Genomic DNA, 26,433 nt, shown 5'->3' on the forward strand with positions numbered 1-26,433 from the left:
CTTCCATGAGGAAACATAATGCCTAAAGGCCCAGTCCCACTTACGCGATTTTTTTGGCGACTTGTCAGCACCCTTCACAGTCGGAGCAGGTTGCCGAAAATTTTCAACATGTTGAAAATCCAGCAGCATAATGCCTGTATGGTTGTGAGTAGTCGCCCAATGAGTTGTACCTTTTTCTGGTCGCTGCTGGATTTTCAACATGTTGAAAATTTTCAGCAGCCTGCTGTGACTATGACAAGTGCTGGCAAGTCGCCGAAAAAAAATCACGTAAGTGGGACAGGCCCTTAAATGTTCTCCCTAAAATATCGCTCCTGGAAATGTCTCAGGCACAAATGAAAACTAAATAGCTTCAGTCCAACTTCAATAATAATGGTTTTCTTTGGCTCACATAAATATTCATAACAATGGCAATAAATATACTACAAGAACCTCAGGAGGAAAACATCTTACTTGGGTAGAGGTGGAGGCATCGTAGGTTTCTCTGGTCGTTTGGGAGGAGTAGTAGACCGGAAAGGAAGACTCTTCATAGGGAGGTTGGGTTTTTTGGGTGGTACCAATGGGGCGGCTGGTTTAGCTGACTTCTGATCATCTGTACAGACACAAAAGATACAAACCGCATCAATCTGATTATTCAGCTCTTGGCCAATTTGTTAGCTGATTGAATGAACATTTAAATATTTTTTTAATTAAATGATTGCTGGAAATTCTCAGGAGGTCAGGCAGCGAGGAACCGTTAATGCTGCTGGTTGAGATCTTTCATCAGAATTGTGAAATACTAAATCATCAAACATTTATCAAGTTGGAGAAAAGCAGGGAGAGAGGAGAGCATAAAGGGAATGTTTGTAAGAGAATGGAGATAAAGAGTAAATTGGCGGTAGTGCCAATTCAGCAGACAGGTCAGCTACAATTAAAGAGCTTTCTCACCCACCCTCAGCTAGGTGTCTGCCATTCACTCTCTCTTGGTCTACACCCTATCGCAAACATTCTGTTTCTTCTCTCCACCCCTCTCCCCCTTCAAAACCTTAACATTATTTTTAACTTCAGTTCTGTTGAAAGTTCATCAACGTGCAACATGAACTCTGCCTCCGGATGTACTGTCTAATCTGCTATTTTCATCAATGTAAATTGTCCAAGAATTTTTCGGAGGGAGGAGGAGAATTTTTCGGAGGGAGATCTGAAGAAGGGTTTCGGCCCGAAATGTTGCCTATTTCCTTCGCTCCATAGATACTGCCGCACCGGCTGAGTTTCTCCAGCACTTCTGCCTCCTGTCAATATAAATTGTTGTTAGCCCAAACATCCAGTCATTTACAAAATAAATTAGATGATATCCATGATTGTGCAAATGAGCTGCATGCACCAATAAGAATACAAATTAGATTTTGCCACAATAAAAAAGATGGCTTAGAAATAGTTAAATTGAAATAGCAAGAAGTCTATGAACAAGGACAACATTTCCTTCAAGAATGTAATTCCCTTCCTTACCCAAATCATCTCAAAATTGAGGGTTTCCTTAATTTTCAATTTCAATTCAGAAGTATTCAAGTCAAGTCAAGTTTATTTGTCACATACACATACGAGATGTGCAGTGAAATGAAAGTGGCAATGCTCGCGGAACAACAAAACAACCAAACAAATTATAAACACAATCATAACACACATATTATTTTACATAATAAATAATAGAAGGAAAAACGTTCTGTACAGTTAGTCCCTGGTGAGAAAGGCGTTTACAGTCCGAATTGCCTCTGGGAAGAAACTCCTTCTCAACCTCTCCGTTCTCACTGCATGGCAACGGAGGCGTTTGCCTGACCGTAGTGACTCAGTTATTTGTGACTAAGCTACCTCAACATGTGGGACAGAATATATTCGTACAACAAATTCACAGTGGTGAATTAATGCAACAAAGTTAGACTTAACAGGCAACTTAAGTAAACTAAATACAATTATTGTTTCATTTTGGCCAAAAAATCCAAAATGTGTCATGAAAATCAATACAATGAAAATGACAGAAATGCACCGTATACTGGCTTATTTGATTTTATGAAAGATTTTCAGTTTAAGGCATGATTATTTATGCTGCGCAGGTACAGCCTGATCAGAGACATTTATTGATATTGCACACTTTATTTGGTTTTCCAGTAGTCACAGTATTTTAAATATAAACAGAAACTGCTGAAAAAATACTTGGCATAATTGTACCACATCTGCGGGAAGAGAAACAGAATTAACATTTCAGCTCAAAGACTATTCATCAGACCTGAAATTCAACATTGTTTGTCTTCCTGCAGTTGAGAACCGACCTGCTGAGTATTATGTTATTCCGTTTTTATTTTAGTTTTCCTGCATCTGCAAATTTTCAGTTTTCACAGTTGTGTTATAGGTCTTGTTAGATGTTGTGATTGTAAGTATATTCTTAATAATGCAATGTATTTAAAAACAAGAAAACAGGAAGGTTCTCAAACATTTTGTGTGATGCTGAAGTATATTGTGAGATTACAATTTAGAGACTCAGTTAATTGGAACACTGAGCAGTACAGTATAGGAAGAGGTGCTTGGCCGATGATGTCTGTGCCAAACATGATGCAAAATCAAGCTGAGTCTTGCTGCCTGCACATTATTGAAATCCCTCCATTCCCTGCAAGTTGCATGTGCCCATCTAAAAGCTTCTTAAACGCCACTATGCTATCTGCACCACTCCTGGCACCTACAACTGCATAAAACGTTTGCCTTGCCCATCTCCTTTAAATTTTGCCATTCTCTCCTTAAAGCTATGTCCTCTCGTATTTGACATTTCCACCAAGTTGTGACTATCTACGCCTCCCATAATTTTATAAATTTCCAGTTTTGTCCTCAGCCACTGACACTCCAGGGAAAACTATCCATATTTCCCCAACTTATTTTTATAGCTAATATCTTCTAATCCAAGCAGCATCCTGATAAACCTCTTCTGCACTCATCTGTCCAAGAATTAAGTAATGACAAATACATTATTTCCAAAGCACCAAATCCGAATCTAAAGTCTTGCATCTACAAGACATTTTTAAACTTTAAACTCCACCACTCAAGGAAGAACTGTTCCACAGGTATTGAAAGACAGAGGCCCAACAGATTTCTTGTTACGCCAAGAACATATGCAAGTTGTGAGAAATGCAGACGTTTGCTTATTGCGAATTTTTCAATGCTACCAAAGCTATTTGTGGGTAAAACGCCATCACATTGGTACCTATGAATGTAGAGGAGCTTATTAAGGACAAAGAGGCAATCAGCAGCAACTGGAGGGGAATTTGGGTAAACCTCCTCAATCATATCTCTTCATGAAGTGAGAATCCACTTCTTCGTTTGACAGCAGTCTTGCAAGAACCCCAGACTAACCATCAAAAAGGCTATGCCAACTACAAAGCTAAGCCTCAGGAGCAGACAATATCTATAATGAAGAGCTTTCTAATCCCACTTCTCACATCCGGGAAGAGTCCATCAGTGGCACCGCACAATTGGCAGCCCCGCCAACAGTCTGTCTGCTTTTTCATCTTTTTAATTTTTTTTAGTGCATTTTAAAAGTCTGTAAATGTTCTCCGGTTTGTTTTATGTGGGGGGAGGGGGAGGGGGTCGGGAGAAACGTTTTTAACTTCAGTTTCTTACCTTGCCGGAGATGCGATTGTTTTCTGGGTCGTATCTCCAGTCGCTTTACGGCCTACCACCGATGAAGCTGGAGGCCTCCTTGGACTGACTTTGAGCACCACCGCGGGGCATGGACTTAACATTGGTGTCGATCCCTTGCCTGGGATCACTCCAACCGCGGGCTGCAGACTTTACATCGAGAGCTCGCAGTCCCAGGAGAAGCTAGTCGGGAGCTCCAATGACGCAGAGGCTCAACCAGGCCTGACGCGGGAGAGCTGACATCCCCCGATGTAGGAGGTGATCGCCCCCGATGAGGAGGGCCAAAATGCCGTCGGCTACGGGAGTCAAGATCGTCCCGTCAACGGAGGGCTCAAGGCACCCGACCGTGGGAGACCAAAGAAGGGAAGAGATTTAAACTATTTTCTCACCTTCCATCAGTGAGGAATGTGGAGGAGTCGCTGTGGTGGATGTTTATGCTAAAATGTATTTTGTGTGTTCCGTTTTTGTTGGCAAATGAAATTCCTCGTATGTTGCAAAACATACTTGGCTAATAAAGTATTATTGTGATTGATTGTGATTGTAAAGTATGCTAGGGACGTCCTTTGTCATAATTAAGGAAGGAGACAAATCTGATTGTGGTAACTATGCAGGATTATTTCTTGGCTACCACAGCATATCATTGCAAGTTGATCTTCAACTACCTCTTCACAGTAGCTGGTGTTGTTTTCCAAATTACAGCCAAATTAGAACATTGATGTCAAAATTCACCATTCACTTTCAATATATCAACTCTGCTATTATTCCTCAGATGTTAAATGTTTGAAGATTAAGACCTCAAACCTAACACAAATGTCACAGTTTATAGGGCAGCATGGATTAGAGTAGACATCTCAAAGCACTACAGAGATACCACCATGGGTGGCACAGTGCGCAGCAGTAGAGCTGCTGCCTCAGTATCAGAGATCTAGTTTTGATCCTAACTAAGGGTGCTGCCTGTGCAGAGTTTGCACACTCTCGCTGTGACCGCATGGGTTTTCTCTGGGTGCTTGGGTTTCCTCCTACATTCCAAAGACATGCAGGTTTGTAGGAATTGTGCAAGTTCTGCAAATTGTGCTTCGTCTGTGGATGGAACTAGTGTATCGGTGATTGTTGGTCAGCTCAGATTCGGTGGACCACCAAGTGCTTGTTTCCACGCTGTATCTCTAAACTAAACTCAAGTGAGTGAAAGCAAGTCCTCTTTAATCCCAGGGCACTTCCCAAGAAGGAGCAAAGTCCTCATGCAGTGGCTTTCACAACAGGATGCACACAAGATTGACACTCCTTTTCAACGTGCACCCTAATTCACTGTTGATCAGATCTACAGAACATGAAAGCAGAATATAAAAACAAGTTTGTTCTCTTTGATTCTGACGCTTCTAAATTGGCATCTCCAAAAATCAAGTGTCCAGACAGATTGTGTCCACAAGATGAACTTTTTGGCATGTTCCAGGATTTGTAACTATTTGGAACTGAAATAGAATTTGGACAGTCTGCTATATATAGCTTTGATAAATGTGTCCAATTCAGGATTCTGAGACTTAATTCCTCAAAAGGTTCAGTTAAGAAAGTGCACAAAAAGTCAGGCAGTTTGGTAATTAAATCAGACATGGGAATGGATTATGCGCTTTCTCCTTCAAGACATTGCCCGCTAACAGAGGGTAACATTCATATTATTTTCTACAGCACAGGAGCATTAGGAAATGTTACATTTAATGTAAACATTACTCCATTCTTTATTAATATATGCAAAAGTAAGTCATCTTACGCTCAGACTGGGATACCAGAATAGGGTACGAGGTATCTTAATAGACAGGGCTGAGTAGGGACAGTGCTAGTACTGTGTAGTAAGTACTGTATCGGTGCTGAGAGCACGATTGAAAAAGACACTTCAAAAATCAGCATCGACAGCCAGCGCGAAGTGGAGACGTGTTGTAGCCCAGTATTTAGCAGGTTGGAAGGGGAGACCTAGGGGGTTGAAGGCCTCGCCTGTGTGTGTTGTTTAAGAACTTCGAACAAGTTTGAGGACTTTGCAACAGTACTGGGAACTCAGTGTTGGAGTATAATTGGCTGAAAATACTTCAGAGCAACACTGAGAAATGAATTGGGAGACGCGTCTATTATTGGGATTAGTGGGAACGGTAGTTACAATGGTTTAAAAGTCTAAATTCTTTGATCCAAATTTTACCAAATTCAGGGCTTCACATTGAAGGACACTGGTTATTGTATAGAGATCCTTCATTGATCTATTCCGGGCTTTCATATAGAGGGCACTGGCTACTGTACATTCATAAAAGTGTATATATTAAATTGTTTGATAACTTGAGTTGAATAATATATTGGTAATATTTATGTTGATTTATAAATATTACCAATATAAAGTCTGTTTAATATTGCCATTTATTATTGTGTATTGCCGTTAATTTAGAGTTGTTGGCGTGTTAGATACTGCTGTTGTAATCGTAGTTTGACTCATGACTGTATGTTAATATAGTGTGATTAAGGCTACTATTGTAATTGGAGTCTGAATCATGGCTGTGCGATCAAGGTGTGCGCATCCTTTGGTTCCAGGGACACGTAACCTGTTACTAGAAAAGTAACTTGGAAGAGAAATAAGTACCTATTAGTGGAAGAAGTACCTTGAAGGGAATAGTACCGTCAAGTGAAAATGTACTTTGAAAGGAAAGTCTCTTGTACCCATGGGAGGGGTTCTGTTGATTGACACCAGCACGATTTAGGTAATTTAAAAATATTGCGATTTATTTCAGAACTGTACAGTTAGCAAATGTTTTATTAGTCGAATGCTTGTGTTTTATATTGTAGTGTGTTTTTGCATGATAGTTATTGGTAGTATAATTTCTTGTTTACGTGCAATTTTGCTTGCGTGTTATGAGTTCACCTGTATTTGTCTAGATTGAAGTGTTTTGAGTGAAGGAAATCTGCTGCTGAAGTGTGTTTGATTGTTCCGTTGCACCTTAGATTAAAGCACCTTAGACCGTTTGCCGACTTAAGATTGTTTGCAGACTTGAAATTGTTTACAGGTTTGAAAGCATGTGTGAATTTTTGTGCATGAGATTGTGTGAAATAATTTTTGGGGTACCCGGGTTGAAAGGAGAGATCAATTGTATTGAAAGGAGAGACTGATTGTGTGAGAGACTTGCTGGCGCGTTGAAGAACTTTTGGCCATTGTTTGGGAGCAAACTTGTTAAGTTTCAGGAAGTTGCGAGTGGAGTGTGAATCGTATGAGATACTGTGTCCATTGTTGGTAACAAATTGAACAAGATACCATGGAAGATCGAGAAGGCCCGCTAAAATTAGTATGCAGCGAGTTCCCGCAGAAAGCGGAAAGATTGAAGTACATTTCAGGAACGTTGAATAAGAAATTAGGAGCTGATTTGTGGCCGAAGGAGGGGTTGGAACATTGAAGGGAGTGAGATACATAGAGAAGATTATTTGGCAATGTAATAACAGTGATGTAGCGAAGGAACTGATTGGATTATGGAGAAGATATTATGAAGAAGTAAAAGCACGTAAAGAGGCTGCGTTAATGGCGAATTGGCAGGAGGGAGCTTTGAAGCTTGGAATACAGTTAAAAGATGATGAAGTGACAGACCTCCAGATACCATGAGGAAGGAATGTGGATGTATTAAAGAACATAAGGTACGGGAGAAAGGTTGAAGGGAAACCGGCATTTGTAGACTTAGAGTTCAGGGACACGTTGGTTGGCTTTGGTTTTGAAGGGGGAGACGATTAATATTTAGAAGATTGGGAGAGCGTTAGAATTAGGAGATGTTTGCAGCCTCCACCTTATTCCTCTTGCACTCCCTATACTCCACCTTCAAAATCCAGCACCTTGTACATCTTGTGTGCATCACAGACCTCCTGAGCCTGCAGCACCACCCACACCTCCTGCTGATCGTAAATAAACCTGCTTGCCAAACAGCAGCAACACCAGTACAGAGTTCTTTGACTCCAACCGCTCCACTTCTGGCAGGTAGTCCAGTAGCGCACGGTACCAGGAGTAAAGCAAAGAAAATAGCTCACGTGTTTCAGCACCTGGGTGTCCTGCATGGACAGTGTCAAAATACCGGTGATGCAGCGAAACAGGAACCACGGCCTTGTGTCCTTTTAAAACAATCCCTTCTTGTAGCACTAATTCGTCCCAAACCGGGAAGAAAGGTCGTACTGGCAAAGGAATGTTGTAGTGCTTGTCTGGCCAGCCGAGTTTAATGACAGAAGTCAGGGACCGTAGGGTCTTGGCGGTGGCAGTGTGGGCAACCAGGTCCTCCATCCTAGATGAAGGGATGAAGGATACGGACATCATTACAAAGTCATCATCCTGTGAGGGTAGATCCTCGCAAGTCTTCCGAGGTGCAAGTGAAAGAGTGTCTGCAAGGTGCATATCCTTCCCATGTTTGTAGATGAGGATGATGTCATATTTTTGAAGTTGTAGTAATATCCATTGTAGGGGCGCTGGAGAGTTCTGAATAGGTTTGCTGAAAATGCTGATAAGAGGTTGGTGGTCGGTTTCAATTGTAATAGTGCGACCAAAGGTGCAATCGTTGAACTTTTTGCAGGCTAAAACAACTGCTAACAACTCCTTTTTGATTTGGACATATCGTTGTTCTGTGTCAGACATGGTGCGCGAGGCATAGGCGACAGGCTTATTGCCATGGTCATCATTCTGAAGACATGAAGCGTCCAGCCATGTTGTGAGGCATCACATGTAAGTGTAACAGGCAGTCTATGATCAAAGTACGCTCTAGTAGGGGTGGCCGACATCTGCCGTGTGAGATGGCACAATGGGGTTGATATTTCGCTGAAATCTGGAATGAATTTGCTCAAATAGTTTGCCATGCCAAGGAACCTCTGCAAGCTGGGAACATCCGTGGTTGCTGGAAGTTCATTAATAGCACTGGTTTTCACTGGCTCAGTTTTCAGGCCGTCCTTGGTAAATATATGGCCTAGGTATTTTACCTCTTTCATGGCGGTGAAATCACCAGCTCTGTCCCCGGAGAAAAATAATGGAGATGGCCTCTATCGTACACGTGCCGGTCATGTTTGCAGGCCGGTCGTGAAGTATCCAGACTATGTTTGACTTTACACACGTCTGTCATCGGTTGTGATATTTGCTTTGCTTAGTTATACATAACTTGCTTTGCTTAGTATACATTGTTATTGATTCTTTAAGAGGGGAGGTGTAGATTAGTGGCTCATGCTACGAGTCATGCATTTGTAGTTACGCCCACTAACTTATTAGCGTCGCGGTCTGCTGCATTCCGTTAGTCTTAAAGTGAACTCTCAAGTGAGAACTTGTGTTGCTTATTCCTAATAAAACTGTATATAACCTGACATGGTGTGAGGCCCTTATTATTACAAGGACAACAAATCAACACACCAGCAGTTGGTGTTCACTTTGTCCTCACCACCATCTTCTCTTCCTTTTCCCCTACTGTCATCAACATCTTCTCAGGTGGAGCATGTCTGTGACTCCGGAGGGGAAGGAGAAAGAGAAGGAGAGGGCTGCAGAGGAGAAAGCGGTAGAGTGACAGGAGAAGGAGGAGGTGGAAGGACAAGAAGAGGCCAAATGGACAAAGCGATGTCCATCAGAGGAGAAGTGGCAGCTGGTGAGAGTGGAGGGAGCCCTACAGTGACCAAGTGCTGACCAGGCCTAAATAAATGCTGTCTGCAGAAGATACAGCGCAGGCTGTAACAACAGTCTCATCTACTGGCCCATGCGTTGTGTGAAGAAGTGCACGCTGGTACACCTCGCGAGCCAGGGGTGGGTCAGCAGGTCCATCCGATATAACCAGAATTTGCTATAAAGAGGTCCATTAAAACAAGGGTTTACTGGATATCAAAAAGGAAGGTATAAATAGAAAGACAAAAAATGCCATATGTGCTAATTGCAAGGAAGAACTCGATAAATGCTTGTTGATACCAGGAATGGGAGATAGGAAAGTTAAGGAAATGCGATATTTTGTAGAGCTCGGGATTCAACAGCCAATATTGAAGGTTTGCATTTCTGAATATTTCAATGTCATCCAATGACACTCAATGAAAGCATAAAAATATAAAATTAACACAACAGCTCAAGCGAGAGGTGCAAACCTTAAAACTTGCGAAAGTAAAGGTTTAATAATGCATGAGAGATACAAACCTAATGTGTTAAGATAAACATTTAACGGTTCACTGCCTGCAAAACGAAAAGCGGTATTGACTGTGTAATGCTTCTTCACTCAGCTGAAAATATAACACAATAAATTTTTGCTTTGATGAAGCGGAACAACATTTTTTTTTCCTTCGCAGTTCTATGGAGAACCATGTAAAGCAGCAACGATGCACTGAGTAATTAGACATCAGCAAATTGCAGATTGCGCACCATCAAACAGAAAAATAGCACACATTTTAAAGCAGAAGAAATAAAGCACCATTGGGAAAAGCTATTTCAAATGTTATTTTACAGAACGGCATAAAAAAAAATCATTAGGGGGTATGGTAATTAATGATGTGAATAGAATGTTGCAAAGGAGACTGGATTGGTGAAGTGCTTGGATATGATATTGCTATGCAGGAATCAATGTTTAGACGTAATAATTCTTCTAAAGTAAAAAACAAGGCGAGTGGTTTTTGCTCTTGTTTGGTCAGAAATAAATTAGTCCTTGGCTGCTAATGCCCAAGATTGAAAGAACAAGCTACATTTGCATTTCAATTATAGACAATAGAAACAAACATCAAATTAGAATACAACCCGGGTTAATAATCTTGGAAAAATATCTGATGCTGGCAACCAAAAACAGATTTCTTCACCCAAGATTTAAGGAAAAGAGAATTAAGAATTCAAATACTTCAAATTGATTAACAAGATAAGCTTTAGAGATAGATGCCCAGCAGATCCATTAGCAGGTCAATAGTTTTTGCATACAATTCCATTGATCTCTGAAAGCCTTTGCTGATGAAAGATCAATAATCTGAAATATTAACTGTTTTCTCCCTCTACAGGGTTTTAATCTAACTTTACCTGCAGTACGGTTGTTCGCAAATGCCTGAGAATTTAGATATAGAGTTCAAAAGGTGTTCATTGTAGTGTCAGCAAGTTGTCATGGTCATAGTCACGGATCAGACCAAGACAGAAGTCATAGACCAGCCACTCCCTTAATCTTGTCTATCCATCATAAGATCGTGCTGACTCTCAACATCACTTTCTCATGATTTTTCCGCATTACTTCAAATACAAGCCAATCTTTGCTGTGCCTATATGCAATGATTATACCTCCATCACTCTCTCGGTTACAGAATTCCCAAGAGTAATCACCTTCAGAGAAGAAAAATTATCTTTATGGATCCAGTGGCAGCGGGAGGTGCTGATTCCAAGATCCAGGAGTTTGGAGATGAGTTTGCATGGGATTCTGCTGTTGAAGGCAGAACTATAATCAATAAATAGGAGCTTAATGCAGGAGTCCTTGTTCTCTGCAGGAGTCCTTATTGTCTGGATGATCCAGAGGCGTGTTTCTGTCCAGGGAGATGGTGTCTGCTGTGGACCTATTCCAGTGGTAAGCAAACTGCAGTGGGTCAAGGCTGGCTGGGAGGCTGGAGTTAGCATGCACCATCAGGAGTCTATCAAAGCATTTCATGATGGTGGATGTCAGAGCCACTGGACAGTAGTCATTAAGATACGTTACCTTCCTTTTCTTTAGCACTGAGATTATAATGCTTGTCTTAACGTAGGTGGGAACTTCAGAATGCAGTAGTGAGAGGGTAAAGGCATCCAAAGCATCCGCTATATTTAAGAGGGAGTTAGATGTGGCCCTTGTGGCTAAGGGGATCAGGGGGTATGGAGAGAAGGCAGGTACGGGATACTGAGTTGGATGATCAGCCATGATCATATTGAATGGCGGTGCAGGCTCGAAGGGCCAAATGGCCTACTCCTGCACCTAATTTCTATGTTTCTAAATGCCTCTGCCAGCTGATCCACACAAGACCCGTGGATGCGGCCAAAGATTTCATATGCGGCAGTTGTTTTATCTTCTACTAGACTAAGTGGGACCCGTTGGATCCCTGTCACACAGGAGGCTTGGTCCCAACACAATATTCCACCACTCACCCATAATCCCAACTGCACAGGCGCAGCTCAATTCCTCTCATCCCTAGCACTCTCTCCCCCTCCTCTTCATCCTCCCTCTTCTTTCCCCTCTCCTCCTCCCCTCCCCCAATCCCTCCCTCACCTATCTCTTAACGAGGATAGTAAAAGCTTCTTTAGATATGTGAAGAGGAAAAAATTAGTTAAGACCCAAGTTGGACCCTTGAAGACTGAAATGGGTGAATTTATTATGGGGAACAAGGAAATGGCAGATGAGTTGAACAGGTACTGCGGATCCGTATTCACTAAGGAGGACACAAACAATCTTCCTGATGTACTAGTGGCCAGAGGACCTGGGGTGATGGAGGAACTGAAGGAAATCCACATTAGGCAGGAAATGGTGCTGGGTAGACTGATGGGACTGAAGGCTAGTAAAAGGAAGTGGCTCTAGAAATCGTGGACACATTGTTGATCATTTCCCAATGTTCTATAGATTAAGGATCTGTTCCTGTGGATTGGAGGGTATCTAATGTTATCCCACTTTTTAAGAAAGGCGGGAGAGAGAAAACAGGGAATTATAGACCAGTTAGCCTGACATCGGTGGTGGGGAAGATGCTGGAGTCAATCATAAAAGATGAAATAGCGGCACATTTGGATAGCAGTAACAGGATTGGTCTGAGTCAGCATTCATCGGTCCTCCTGCAGTTGTACAGGGCCCTAGTGAGACCACACTTGGAGTATTGTGTTCAGTTTTGGTCTCCAAATTTGAGGAAGGACATTCTTGCTATTGAGGGAGTGCAGCGTAGGTACACAAGGTTAATTCGCGGGGTGGCGGGACTGCCATATGCTGAGAGAATGAAGCGTCTGGGCTTGCACACTCTGGAGTTTAGAAGGATAAGAGGGGATCTTCTTGAAACATATAAGATTATTAAGGGTTTGGACACGCTAGAGTCAGGAAACATGAACCAGAACTAGGATTCCAGAACCAGGGGCCACAGTTTAAGAATAAGGGGTAAGCCATTTAGAGCGGAGATGAAGAAACACTTTTTCACAAAGAGAGTTGAGAGTCTGTGGAATTCTCTGCCTCAGGGTGGAGGCCGGTTCTCTGGATACTTTCAAGAGAGAGTTAGATAGAGCTCTTAAAGATAGTGGAGTCAGGGGATATGGGGAGAAGGCAGGAACGGGGCACTGATTGTGGATGATCAGCCATGCTCACATTTAATGGCGGTGCTGGCTCGAAGGGCCGAATGGCCTACTCCTGCACCTATTGTCTATTGTCTCCCCCCCCTGAATTATGGAGCAGACTGAAATAATAGAATAGTCTGCTTACATTTCTTATTTACTAAGCACCTAATGTTTTGGGTCATGAATTATCATCTATAATTCATTACCATTTAATTTGTCTTGGGATTTGCTTGAAAAAAATATGTAGATTTTAAGCACTTTACAGCCATGCTGTTAAAAGCAGTTTTTTTTAACATAACATACAGTAATTGTAATATAAAAACTCTGACCCAATTCTTGATCAAAGTCCCTCAAGAAAGATTGTGCTGCACTGCCAAAACCACTTCCTGACCAGATTTGAGGTAGGATGCATAATCATGAAAGCAACATTACTTTATTGTTTGCTTTAGGATCATGAGCATTCTGATATTGTAAGGTCATCAATCTCGTAATTATGTTAAAAAAATTAGTTTACTTTATTATTGTCAAGTGTACTGAGGTACAGTGAGAAGCTTTTTGTTGCGAGTGTCGCAATCAGTGAAAAGACTATACATGAGATTGACCCATTACCATGTGTGAATGCAGTTCATGCATAAAACCTTATTCCTCCCGGATGCTTGCAGCACATTAGCAGTTGCTTAAGTCTGCACTTTCCAGTGACTAACATTCGTCAGTCATCAATGGAATATTTCTGCGCAGGACATTTCATTTATTTGTTTGGGGAAAAAGTATCAATGATCAATTATCTTTTGAAATTGTAAGGAGTTGTAAGGTGTTGCCTAATTTGTCTGAGTAACCTAATCCAGTACAACAGCAACCTTTACAACAACGATATATGGTTTCAAGCATTGGAAAGAGATGTTGAACAAGTTGATCCATCCAAGGCAGAACATGATAATGTGAAGAAAATAAAAATAGAGATAAAGATTCAGAAGGTAAATAAAAGCCAAAGGAAAAAAATCTGCAGATGCTTGAGATCTGAAATAAAAACAAGAAATACTGGAAATCCATGGATCTTGGATCTGAACCATTAAACATTTCCCATAGATGTTGCCCGACTTGAGTGATTTTAGTATTTTTTGTTATTTTTATTATATATTTAAAGGAGTGTTGAGAAATGATCTCTGGAACAAATTAGTTTGTCTGTAATTTTTTTGCTGGACCTTTTTTTGTTGTTGTTCTGATTGTTTTGCTTCAATGTAAATCACTTTTTAATCTAGAGACACCCCCAATTCCTTCAGAACGACCAAGGTAGATTTCCTGAAGCTTAAACAAACACTGAAAAATGGCAAACAGAATTGACTACCATTATTTTAACTTTACATGGGATATACCATCACTCATAATCCTGGTGAAAACTGAATCAAGGTTGTCAGGTCACTAGTTAGCCTTGTTTTATGGGGTTGGGGGAGTTGGTGGGAGATGATTGTGCAGTCAAACCCTATTTCAAATGGCATAATACTAATAGCAAATGCAAATAGCGTAAATAGGGTTTGATAGCGCAACTATCAATGCCAACGGCACAAAGCAAAAAGGAAAAGTGAACGCTACACTGTAACGGTGTCAATTTTAATATGAAGCGTTAAATTCGATTCCTCTGAGAATGTTTATATATGGAAAAGATTGGTAGTATTCTGAAGATGAGCACAGCAATTATCCACAGTGCCTTTGCCAATATTTAATTCTTAACTAATATTATATTACAAAAAAAAATCAGAAATCATATTGCAGGAGAAACTCAAGCAGCATTTGTGGAGGGAAAGGACAGATGATGTTTCAATATCGGCACCTTTCTTTAGACAGAAATTATCTTTTCATTATCATATTACTGTGGGTGATTTGTGAATAAACTCTCTTTTTCCAAGTTTTCTACTTCACAACCATGCCGGCTCACTAAACGTATTTCAGTTCACTAAAAGCGAACAGCATCTCATATTTCACAGAAACATAGAAAAATATGTGCAGGAGTAGGCCATTCGGCCCTTCGTGCCAGCACCGCCATTCAATATGATTATGGCTGATCATCTAAAATCAGTACCCCGTTCCTGCTTTTTCCCCATATTCCTTTCGCCCTAAGAGCAAAATCTCACGATAATATTTTGCTTGGGCAGCTTACACCCCAGCGGTATGAATCTTGACTTCTCTAACTTCAAGTAACCGTCGCTTTCCCTCTCTCTCCACCCTTCCCCTTCTTTGTTCTCCGACCAGTCTAACGATCCCCAATTAAATTTTATCTCTGTATGCTTCATTGTCATCTTCTCCCAGCTAATAATGATCTATTGACCTCATCCTCTTTGATGTCTCATTTTCATATCTTACAATTCCTTATCCCTGACTCTCAACCCGAAACATCACCCATTTCTTCTATCCAGAGATGCTGCCTGTCCTGCTGTTACTCCAGCATTTTGTGTCTATATTCAGTAAAACAACATCTGCAGTTCCTTCTTACACAAAAGTATTTCTGTGTCTGTCTACTTTGGTGAAATCATCCTGCTAGTTTCACTGTTTGTATCACTTCAACTCCTCCACTGTCAACAATGGTCCATTGTGGGCTGCTGGCTTCAATTGGTTCTGTACCTTTCATATCTCAAGTGACCCCAGAGCAGAAGCATCCCCGTCGCGGGGCTGGAAACTGGAAGTATCCTGAGCTAATTTTGCTACCACCATCATCTATTGCTTCAAGTGATGGCTCCCACTGAGTGTCGCCGGAAGCTTGCGTCCTTTTCAGGACGGACGATGACAGCGATGTCAATATTTGAAACATGGACGATGGACACAAAAGAAGAAGATACCTCTAATTTCCCTCTCCCCGACTGTCAGCCTGAAGAAGGGTCTTGACTCAAAACATCACCTATTCCATTTCTCCACAGATGCTGCCTGACCCGCTGAGTTACTCCAGCATTTTATGTCTAACTTTGGTGTTAACCTGAATCTGCAGGTTTGAATCTGTACCTTCCTAGCACAGTAATCATTTGGCTGGACTAGTAGTCTAGAACTATAGAGAAGGAGGGACAAGCTTAAATCTCCCTATAGCATCTTAATGAATTTAAATTCAATGAATTATATCTATCTGCAATGAAGAGCTAATATGAAGCTAACAATTGTGTAATCTATCGGGTCACCTCACATCATTTAATGTTAATGCCATCTTAAATCTATGCCTTTAATGCTGCACTATTTATGACTCCTGAACAACTGCAGGAGTAGTTGCTCTCTGAAAGCAACTTCGATCAAAAACCATTGGACGTGACAGTGACAATCTAATGCTTGAATGAAATACAAGCAGAATCCGAAAAGGATTTAATATACGTCATTCTTTTTTTTATCAAATTTGGTTGTTCGAGCTTTTGTCCCCAGATTGATTTAAATATACATACAAGATCAAAATTAACATGGTAACCAAAAAAGAGTCGAGAGGTTTAAATCACAATTTAGATTTAAACAAACTTCTATAGTATTGGTAAAAACAAAGTAGATTTCAACCCTGGTTAAAATTTCAACATCAGTTCTACACAGGCCATTTTCCATTTGGCAGTATCACATTTATATGCGCACAAATATTTAGTCAATTTCTGGGCTTACCTTTCTCTTCAATCCTTGGAGTAATTGCATCAATTTTGTCTGGATGAACCTTTTTAAATTCAAACTTCTTTTCAGCTGGAGGTGGTTCTGGTTTTGAAACTGCAAGTGGCAACATTTCATCATCAGAGTCTTTCAATTCAGACTACTTCAATTACATTGATTTTCAATAATTAAATGCAGTAAAGCTTAACAGGACGTCATTTAAAACTGTGTGGTCTCTGTGCAATAAGCACCAACTTCCTGTGTTATACATATTGACCAATAATACGGGGGCAGGAATTTAAAAAAGTAAGCAAAGTGAACTGTGCACACTAAATGTACATTCCATTCCATGGTGTAGTTTAAACAGTAATTCAGAAGTATTTCACCATGTACCAAAAATCAGTAATAAAATAAAAACTGCACCAAATTAATTTTCCCTTAAAGCCCCAAAGGAAGCCTTCTTCACTGTTGACAATCTATGTTGATTTAATCTTAAAATTACCCAGCCTCATCGATTTTGCATTTTATGCATTAACCGGTGATAGAGTAAAGTTATACCAACAAAAAAAGAATCATAATTGTCTGAGTTTCCTTAACAATTTAAAATTGCTTTAACTGGTTGTTTCTAAACATACGTTGAATTGTGAGACTTAATCACTGAACAGCCCATTGACATTTTCCACGTGTAAGAAACCCCCTCCTGGCCTGACCTATTTAAAAACAATCTTGTCAAATATCAAATTACGTTTGAACAAATGAACTCATTGAGTTGTGGAGTCTATAAACTGCGTTTGCAATATGTTTATTTCACCCCTGCATTCCCCACCCATGTCACATCAGCTTTTCGTTCTCACCTAGCAAACAGCTAACAATGCCGTTTCTTTTATCACTGTTACTTTTTTTTTGCAAATCTTTCATTCATTTGTTCTACATATCTCTTTACATGATCGTGTATATCTCTCGTTTCCCTTTCCTGTGACTTGCAGTCTGAAGAAAGGTCTCGACACAAACGTCACCCATTCCTTCTCTCCAGACTTGCTGTCTGTCCCGCTGTGTTACACCAGCGTCTGCAGTTCCTTCCTATACATCAGGCATTATATTCACTTCCAGAAGAAAAGTAGGAAGTATTGACTGGGGGTCCACGAGGCCGGTTAGGCCCCAGGCGGCGTCCAGGGGCAGCGCAGCGGGGGGGGGGGGGGGGGGGGGGGGGTGTTAGGGCATTTTCAATTAAATGAAAGTGATTCCCAAGCTTTCTGCTGGTAGTTTACATAACAGAAGCTCAGCATTTTTCTAACACATATCCAGTGAATAAAACCCCTAAAGGCAAATATTTCATGAAATAAATGACTTCAGACAGCTACAAAAATCTTTCCAAAAAATGTTACCTGAAATGTCTCTTTGCCTAGCACTGTGTGCAAACGGCACAGGAAAAGTAATTGATAAACCTATGACATAAGTAATATTACCTAAACTCTAGTTTGACTTCCTCTTTGCCTGACACTTTATTTTTGTAAACTTGCTCAACATGACTTCCCTGTGCTTCTTTCTTGCCAGTTGAGCTGCTAACATGTTCCTTTCTCTTGTATTCCTTTTGGCTGCAAAATCTTCTGCTTCAGTAAGGGAATCTGGTCGGTGATTTGCCATAATGCCCCTTGGAGACCGCATCTGATTGGCCGCCGAGTGACCGGCGCATTATGTGATTGGATGCAATGTCCATGGAGACAGCGGCTGATTGGACAGCAGGAGACCGATTTGTTGATTGGACGGGAATTTTAAGAGAAGATGGTCGGTGATGAGATGAAATGTCCTTGGAGACAGCGGCTGATTAGAGAAATATAGGCTGATGTGAATTTTAAGGGAAGCTGGTTGGTGATTGGACGCAACCCCCTTAGAGACAGCGGTTGATTGGCCGCCAAATAACCGGGCACAAAAAATTGAAAAAAAGGAAGAAAAAAAAATTGGACTTCCGATTTAAATAGGAAGAATATCATGTCTGTATACATGTTTATTTTTAGGTTGGAAATGATGAAATCATTTTGTGCAACCCTTTCACCACAGGTCAACTTGAAATAAAACTTCACCAATATACATATGTCTTTGATACATCTCAAGTTGCAATTATGTAAAGCCTAACAGCCTCAGTACCAGTTAAGAACAATATCATTGCAGTATCCTTATGAAACAAGAAACTGCAGGAAATGGATTCTGGAGCAAAAAACTCAGCGGGCCAGGCAGCGTATGAGGAGGGAATGAACAGAAAGCATTTCAGTCAGGATCCTTATTCAGACTGGTGGCAAAAGGGGGAGAAGAATGGACAGCAACAGAAACAGGTCGTTTTTTTTTCCATTGCTCAGCCACTCTACTTATTAAAAATGTGAAAGAAAAAAAAAATCTATCATCACTAGAGAGCAATATTATCTTCAATTTCTGATATGAACCCTTTTGTGAAGGTTTAGGAAGCACACCCTATCAAATAATTAAATTTAGCCTCAGAGTCCATGCAGCACAGAAATAGGTCCTTCAGTCTACTGCACCTATACCAACCTCATGCCAACCCACCATTCAATTTGCCTGCATTATATCCATAGTATATTTCATTCAAGTACTTCATGTTCATTCAAGTACTTATACATATGCTTTTCAAATTTTGCTGTCTTACATCCACCACCTCTGCCGAAAGCACATTCCAGATGCCAACTACCTTTTGTGTGAAATAGGCTCCCCTCAGTTCCTTTAAATGCCACCCCTCTCACCTTAAAGCTGTTTTAAAGACACTGGCTATCTACCCTATCCATGCCCTATCATAATTTTATATACCACTATTACCTCTCAACCTCCATTACCATGCAGGAAAACAGACCCACCCTCTCCTGATAACTCAAGGCCTCCAATCCTTACACTCCCTCTCTAGCTTAATCACATCTTTCCTGTAATGTGGTGATCAGAACTGCATGCAATGTACCAGTGGACACAAACTGCTGGAGTAACTCGGTGGGACAGGCAGCATCTCTGGATGTTTCAGACTAAAGAAGGGTCTCGACCCAAAACGTCACCCATTCCTTTTATCCAGAGATGCTGCTTGTCCCGCTGAGTTACTCCAACATTTTGTGTCTATCTTCGGTTTAAACCATCATCTGTAGTTGCTCCCAGCAATATTCCAGAGCAGCCTAACCAGCATTGTATCACTGTAACATAACATCTCAGCTCTTGTACTCAATGGTATTTTTGACTTGCCCTTTGTACCTGAAATATAACAATACATCTAGAAGGCAAATCTGAGTTGTATTCCTTTTGGAAAGGAGAGGTCAAATGCTTTCCCTCTGATCTCCAATCTACTTTACTTCATTAAAAACAAAGAATTTTACTACTCCACATACAACTTGAATGGCTGCAATCTCCGCTTAATTGCAGCACATTTGAGCTCAGAATCAGAAGCTGAAGAGCTGCCCACTAAAGAAAAAGGGAGTTCCAGCAAATTGTTGGTGTACCATCAATGTCACCAAAGTAGATTAATCGGGTTGTTTCAGTTGTTGTGCCTGCCACAATTCCCTGCATCACCACAGCAATTATACCACACACTGGACAAGAAACATTCTGAACAATGTTTAGGTAAATTAATTGTTTTTTTCTGCAGAATAATTATTTCAAATGTTACAAGAAACAAAAGTATCCATTTGCTCTTCATGGCACAAAACTAAAATGGTACATTTCAACAGCTTTTGTTGTACCGTACCTTTTGTTGGTGGCAGAGGCTTTTTTGGTTTCTGTAAATAAACATAAAATCATAATTTAAATAGTGACTTAAGGAATTGGCTGTTCTAGTGCAAATGCCCAATTGTAACCCAACCCCTTTGAACTCGAGCTTTATGCTATAACATCTCAGAGCTTCATTTTATTGATGTATCTGTCAAATATTTGAATGATAAAAGCTAAAACACATGGATCACAAAATAAATCTGGCAAATGTAAGGCAGACTGCAGAGGGAGAACTTTGATGCTGAGTTTTACTTTGCAGCAAAATGAAAAGGTATAGTGAAGTTCATTATAATAAAATGCAGAATGGCCAAATTACCTTAAGGAAGCAGGCTATTTATTCCTTTAAGGGCAAGAAAAGAAGTTAACTAAAGGAATAAAGGAAATCTAAAATTATGGAAGTGTTAAATAATAATGTCCTTTTTTGTGTCATCCACTTAAAATCATTTTTAGAAAAATTAGATGCAAGACAAGGAGGTTTTGCTAAATAGTCTTCACCACAAATTAATTTCCATATGCGATTGCAAACATCACAGAAATAAACTGAACTAAACACTTCATCTAATCATTAAATTATTTGCTCTTAGTTGACACTGCTACATTTGCCTACACAAGCATTTGCCTACACAAGCATTTGCGTACACAAGAATGGTGACCAATTTCAAAGAAATGTTTGTTTTAAATCAACTTATATTCCGAAGATCATCTTCTTTCTTCATTATTTAGCTTTTTTTTAAAAAAAATGCTTAAATATATTGGCAACAAACCACATTCTTAAGTAACCACTGCCACATCTATCCGATTACAAAAATATTTTGTATTTACCAAATTATTGAGTTTATGTAGGGAATAAACATGCATTTTTGGGATGTTAGGAAAATAACGGACTGATTAAACTGATGGTTGATTAAACAAATGGTTGACTCTTATGGGAGAGATATAAAAGAGAAATTAGCCTAAGATCAGTTTTGTTTCCTTTTATATAAAGACCACAGGTCAAAATGTACTAGTGCAAAATATTTACATCCCTATTCTACAGAAGATCATCACACTAAATGAAGCATGGAACTTACAATATACCTCAAATTGAATTGAAGGAATTAATGAACATATTAAAATACATCATATGATTTAATTTTCTTAGTTATCTTTTATTTCCTATTCATTTAGAAAAATATATATTCTTATTATATCCTCAATTTTCTAATGAGATCTCAATATCAAATCCTTGCAAATGAACTAATGCATTTTATTACTTTTAAACCTTGACATGCTACAATATTTTAGATTTTTGTTCTAAAAATGTGTGTAATACACTACAGCTAATACTCAAATCACATTGAAACTTACTATAAAACAAAAAAACGTAATTCTCCCTAGAAATGACTTACCTCATCAAGGTCTGGCTTTGGAGGTAATTTTGAAGGAGCTTTTGGAGCAGCTATAACCTGTATTAAAAATGTTAACAGTTTTAGTTGCAGTACCAATTGCATTTAAATAACTGAAAACCAATTTTTAAATTTTGGATGCGAAGCTCCAAAATAAAAATAGAGAACATTGAAAATATGCAACAAGTGAGGTAAAAGTGCATTGAAAAAAAAACAGAGTTTATGTCGCAGTTGATGACACTTTCATCACAACTGGGGAAAGTTAGAAAACCAGCATGATTCAAATTGCAAAAAGGGGATGCTCATGAAAAAAAGGAATGTAGACATAAGGAATTACAGGTGCTGGTTTAAGGGAAAAAATGCATAAGGTGTTGGAGTAACTCAGCATGTTAGGCAGCATGCTGAGTTACTCCAGCACTTTGTAGATATGTTGCAAAGCCTACCTGAAGCGTCGCTGAAAATCTGTCCCAGCCCGTGTGCGCGATTTTGCCGCCATTAAGAGGGGGGCGGGTTTAAAACACGATTTTCCCTAGGCTGTTCAATTAACGGAAAATCGCTGGAATATTCTGTTGCTTTAGTTATTTTTAGTTTTAAAGGCTTTATATAATTGTTATACAGGTGCACAACATTTTATCCGGTGTTCCAGAAACCGAAAAGCTCCGAAAACTGGCCATTTTTTCCCGATGTCGTCTGCGCACCAAAGCTCGCGCTTGGCGCCAAACTTGACCCAAAACGACCCACGGTCAACCCAGGTCTGTACTACTGTAGCGGCTGCCTCCTCCCTGGAGACCGGGAGACGCTTAAACATCTGTAAATCATTGCTTAAATGTTAGTCAGTTAGTTTGGAGGGCTTTTATGTGAAGGGGGGGTGAAGGGGTAAACTTTAATTCTTAGTCCCCTACCTGGTCGGAGAGGCGGGGAGCGGTCAATGCCTTACCGGGTCGCCGTGCAGTAAGCTCCGCAGCGCTGTGGCCGTTGGGGCTGCGGGCGGCGCCAGTTGTAGTTCCGACCCCGGCAACTCTACCCCTGGCTGCGAGGCGCTCCAAATCCAGCGCGGCCCGTGGCCGGACGCCCCAGCTCCGCAAATGTCGGGAGTCGGCAGCGTCGCAGCGCTGGGAAACCAGCAGGGAGCGGGCAATGCCTTACCGGGTCGCCGTGCGGCAAGCTCCGGAGCGCTGTGGCCGCCGACACACAACATCGCGGAGCGTCGCTGGATTTGGAGCCGCGCAGCCAGGGGTAGAGTTGCCGGGATTGGAGCTCCAACCGGCGCCGCCCGCGGCCGGACGGAGCCCCCAACTCCGCGGCTCCAAATCCAGCGACGCTCCGCGATGTTGTGTGTCGGCGGCCACAGCGTTCCGGAGCTTGCCGCACGGCGACCCGGTAAGGCATTGCCCGCTCCCCGCTGGTATCCCAGCGCTGCGACGCTGCCGACTCCCGACATTCCCGGAGCTGGGACGTCCGACCGCGGGCGGCGCTGGATTTGGAGCGCCTCGCAGCCAGGGGTAGAGTTGCCGGGGTCGGAGCTCCAACCGGCGCCGCCCGCGGCCGGACGGAGCCCCCAGCTCCGCGAGGTTGGGAGTCGCCGACCAGGTAGGGGACTAAGAATTAAAGTTTCCCCCTTCACCCCGACTCCACCACCACCACATAAAATCCCTCCAAACTAACTGACTAACATTTATGCAATGAGTCTCCCGGTCACCCGGGAGGAGGCAGCAGCTCCAGACTTTTCAAGCCGCCCGCGCTACCTACCTAATCTACGCTAAAAATCTTCCATTCTGAAATCCGAAAATGTCCGAAATCCGACAAGTGTCTGGTCCCAAGGCTTTCGGATAAAAGGTTGTGCACCTGTAGTAGGTTAAAAATTAACCTCTAAACCCCCGACCACCGACAGGGCCTCATACAGCAGACAACAGAAGGTAGGCTGTTTATTTTTACATTAAAAAGGGCTTCTTAAGAACCTTAATACAAAGTTTAAAGTTGCGAGTAGCTCATTTTGGGTCCATTATATCCCGTAGTATTTTTCTGGGCATTTGAGGGTACAAATCTAGCGCAATGTGAACGTTCTAAACCAGCGCGTTCACAGGAACCCACTAGAAAGCCGATTTAAATTGAATTTAATTTACTGCAATTGAACACTAAATTCCTTCCATTTGGCCTATAAATTAATGTAAATGAGATTTAAAAATCATGTTTTATTGTGAATTATTTGTGAATATTATTTGGACACTTAGGCTATTTAAAAATGTTAATAATTTATTAAGAAATAGATAGATGTTTAGATCTAGTAATTGAAGTTTGAAATTTGCTCCAATTGGGTAACTAACTAATTATATGCTTTAATTTCAGGTCATCCAAGTAAGATTGATTTATATTTGTTTCAGAATGCTTCAATCTATGATAACTGAAAATTTCATTCAGTTCTCTTAATTTTAAAGAAAGTTATGGGCTTTTTACTGTCCACGATCACAGCTTTTTTGTTATGTCCATAGAAAATCAATAGGGAACAAGATGCTAATTTCCGAGTATGAAAATGGCCATAACCTTTTAAATACTTGAGATATGAAAGTAAATTAGGTGTCAAATTAAACTTCTTTTTATGCTTTATCTGATGGGATAAATTGCAGACGATTTTTAAAATCTCAAAATTTTGTAACATTGCTACACTTTTTTGTCTGGAAAAAGGGATATCAGTTATAGAATGGAGAACTAGAGAAAACAGAAGACACAGATAGTTGTTGACTAAGAAAGGCTTATTAGTGGCTGCAAATCTGGTTTGTGTTAATGTTGATGGGGGATGGGTGAGAACAGAAGGGGGGAAAAAAGATTTGCTGTAACACAGAAAACCATGCCTACTAGAAATCTAAGAGTGCTGGAAAACACAACTACCCGACACTAGTGCAAGTTGTGTAGGAAGGAACTGCAGATGCTGATTTACACCAAAGATAGACACAAAATACTGGAGTAACTCATCGAGTCAGGCGGCATCTCTGGAGAGAAGGAATGGGTGATGTTTCAGGTCGAGACTCTTCTTCAGAGTGAGAGTCGGCAAGGGAGAGAAAACAAATCTGAGCCATCACTGATGACCAAGGAAAGGTGAAGCCCACAATGGTCCATGGTTGACATGGAAGAGGGGACAACAAAGGGATATATGGATGTAAACATTGGAACTAGCGGGATGACTAGGGTGGGGAAAGGGCAGGGAGAGAGAGGGAATGCAGGGGTTACTTGAAAATAGCTAAATCAATATGGTGATATTAATGATTTGGACGAGGGAATTGAATGCAACATCTCCAAGTTTGCGGATGACACGAAGCTGGGGGGCAGTGTTAGCTGTGAGGAAGATGCTAGGAGGCTGCAAGATGACTTGGATAGGCTGGGTGAATAGGCAAATGCATGGCAGATGCAGTATAATGTGGATAAATGTGAGGTTATCCACTTTGGTGGCAAAAACAGGAAATAATAATAATAATAATAATAATTTTATTTATAGAGCACTTTAAAAACAAACATAGCTGCAACAAAGTGCTGTACATCACTAATCATTGACAAAAAAGTTAATACACACCAAAAATAACAATCAAAAGAAATAGTAGGAAAAGACATGTAAAATAAAGAAACATCAAAAACACCACAAACAGAAGCAAAGCCTCAGGCATGGTCAAAAGCCAGGGAGTACAAATGCGTTTTAACACTGGATTTGAAGATGGACAGTGAGGGGGCCTGTCTGATGTGCAGTGGCAGGGTGTTCCAGAGTGCCGGAGCAGCAACAGAGAAGGCTCTATCCCCTCTGAGCCTCCGACTAGACCTCGGTACCTCCAGGAGCAGCTGACCAGCTGACCTGAGGGACCGGGCAGGAGTGTATGGGTGGAGCAGCTCAGAGAGGTAAGGCGGGGCGAGCCCATTCAGAGATTTAAAAACAAATAACAGTAACTTAAAATGAACCCGAAAGTGCACCGGGAGCCAGTGTAGGGAGGCCAGAATTGGCGATATGTGCTCCCTCTTTCGAGTCCCTGTTAAAAGGCGAGCAGCAGCATTCTGAACCAACTGGAGATGAGCCAGTGAAGAACGAGCAACACCAAAATAGAGCGCGTTACAGTAATCCAGCCTAGATGTAATAAAGGCATGGATTACTGTCTCAAAATGCTGCCGCTCGAGAATGGGCTTCACCTTCGCCAGCTTCCTTAGGTGAAAGAAGCTGGACTTAACCACCGCGCATATTTGGCGATCTAATTTAAAGTCACTGTCCATCCTAAAACCCAGGTTCACAACTGTTGGCTTCACGTACCTTGACAATGGACCTAAATCAACAAATGGAGGTTCACGGCAGCCATTGGGATCAAATAAAATCACCTCTGTCTTCTTTTCATTAAATCCAAGAAAGTTTAGGGCCAACCAGGACTTAATGTCATCAAAACAAGACAGAAGCGATTTTACAGAAAAGGCATCTTCCCCCCTCAGCGGCAAATAAAGCTGGGTATCATCTGCATAACAGTGGAAGGAGATGCCATGCTTTCTAAGGATGGAACCCAGAGGAAGTATGTACAGCGAGAAAAGCAGGGGCCCCAGAATCGAACCCTGTGGAACCCCATATGACAGGGGAGCGGAAGAGGATTCAAACCCAGCAAGGCTAACACACATGGTTCTGCCCGCCAGATAGGACCTGAACCATCCCAGGGCACTGTCGCAGATGCCCACTAACTGCTGTAGCCGAGATAATAAGATATTATGGTCCACCGTATCAAAGGCGGCAGACAAGTCCAGCAGGACAAG

The 26,433-nt window shown here is 41.2% G+C and overlaps 1 protein-coding gene across 1 annotated transcript in view; it reads right to left on the bottom strand.

Moving 5' to 3' along the window:
• The window catches only part of cd2ap (CD2-associated protein), a 163,847-nt gene that overhangs the window by 17,117 nt on the left and 120,297 nt on the right, over nt 1-26,433 (bottom strand). Inside the window, 4 exon segments of the mRNA XM_055635595.1 lie at nt 451-589; nt 16,541-16,639; nt 20,256-20,286; nt 21,667-21,723. Of these exon segments, the coding sequence (XP_055491570.1) occupies nt 451-589; nt 16,541-16,639; nt 20,256-20,286; nt 21,667-21,723 (326 nt within the window).

Source organism: Leucoraja erinacea, chromosome 5 (assembly GCF_028641065.1).
Source record: "Leucoraja erinacea ecotype New England chromosome 5, Leri_hhj_1, whole genome shotgun sequence".
Classification (NCBI taxonomy): Eukaryota; Metazoa; Chordata; class Chondrichthyes; order Rajiformes; family Rajidae; genus Leucoraja; species Leucoraja erinaceus.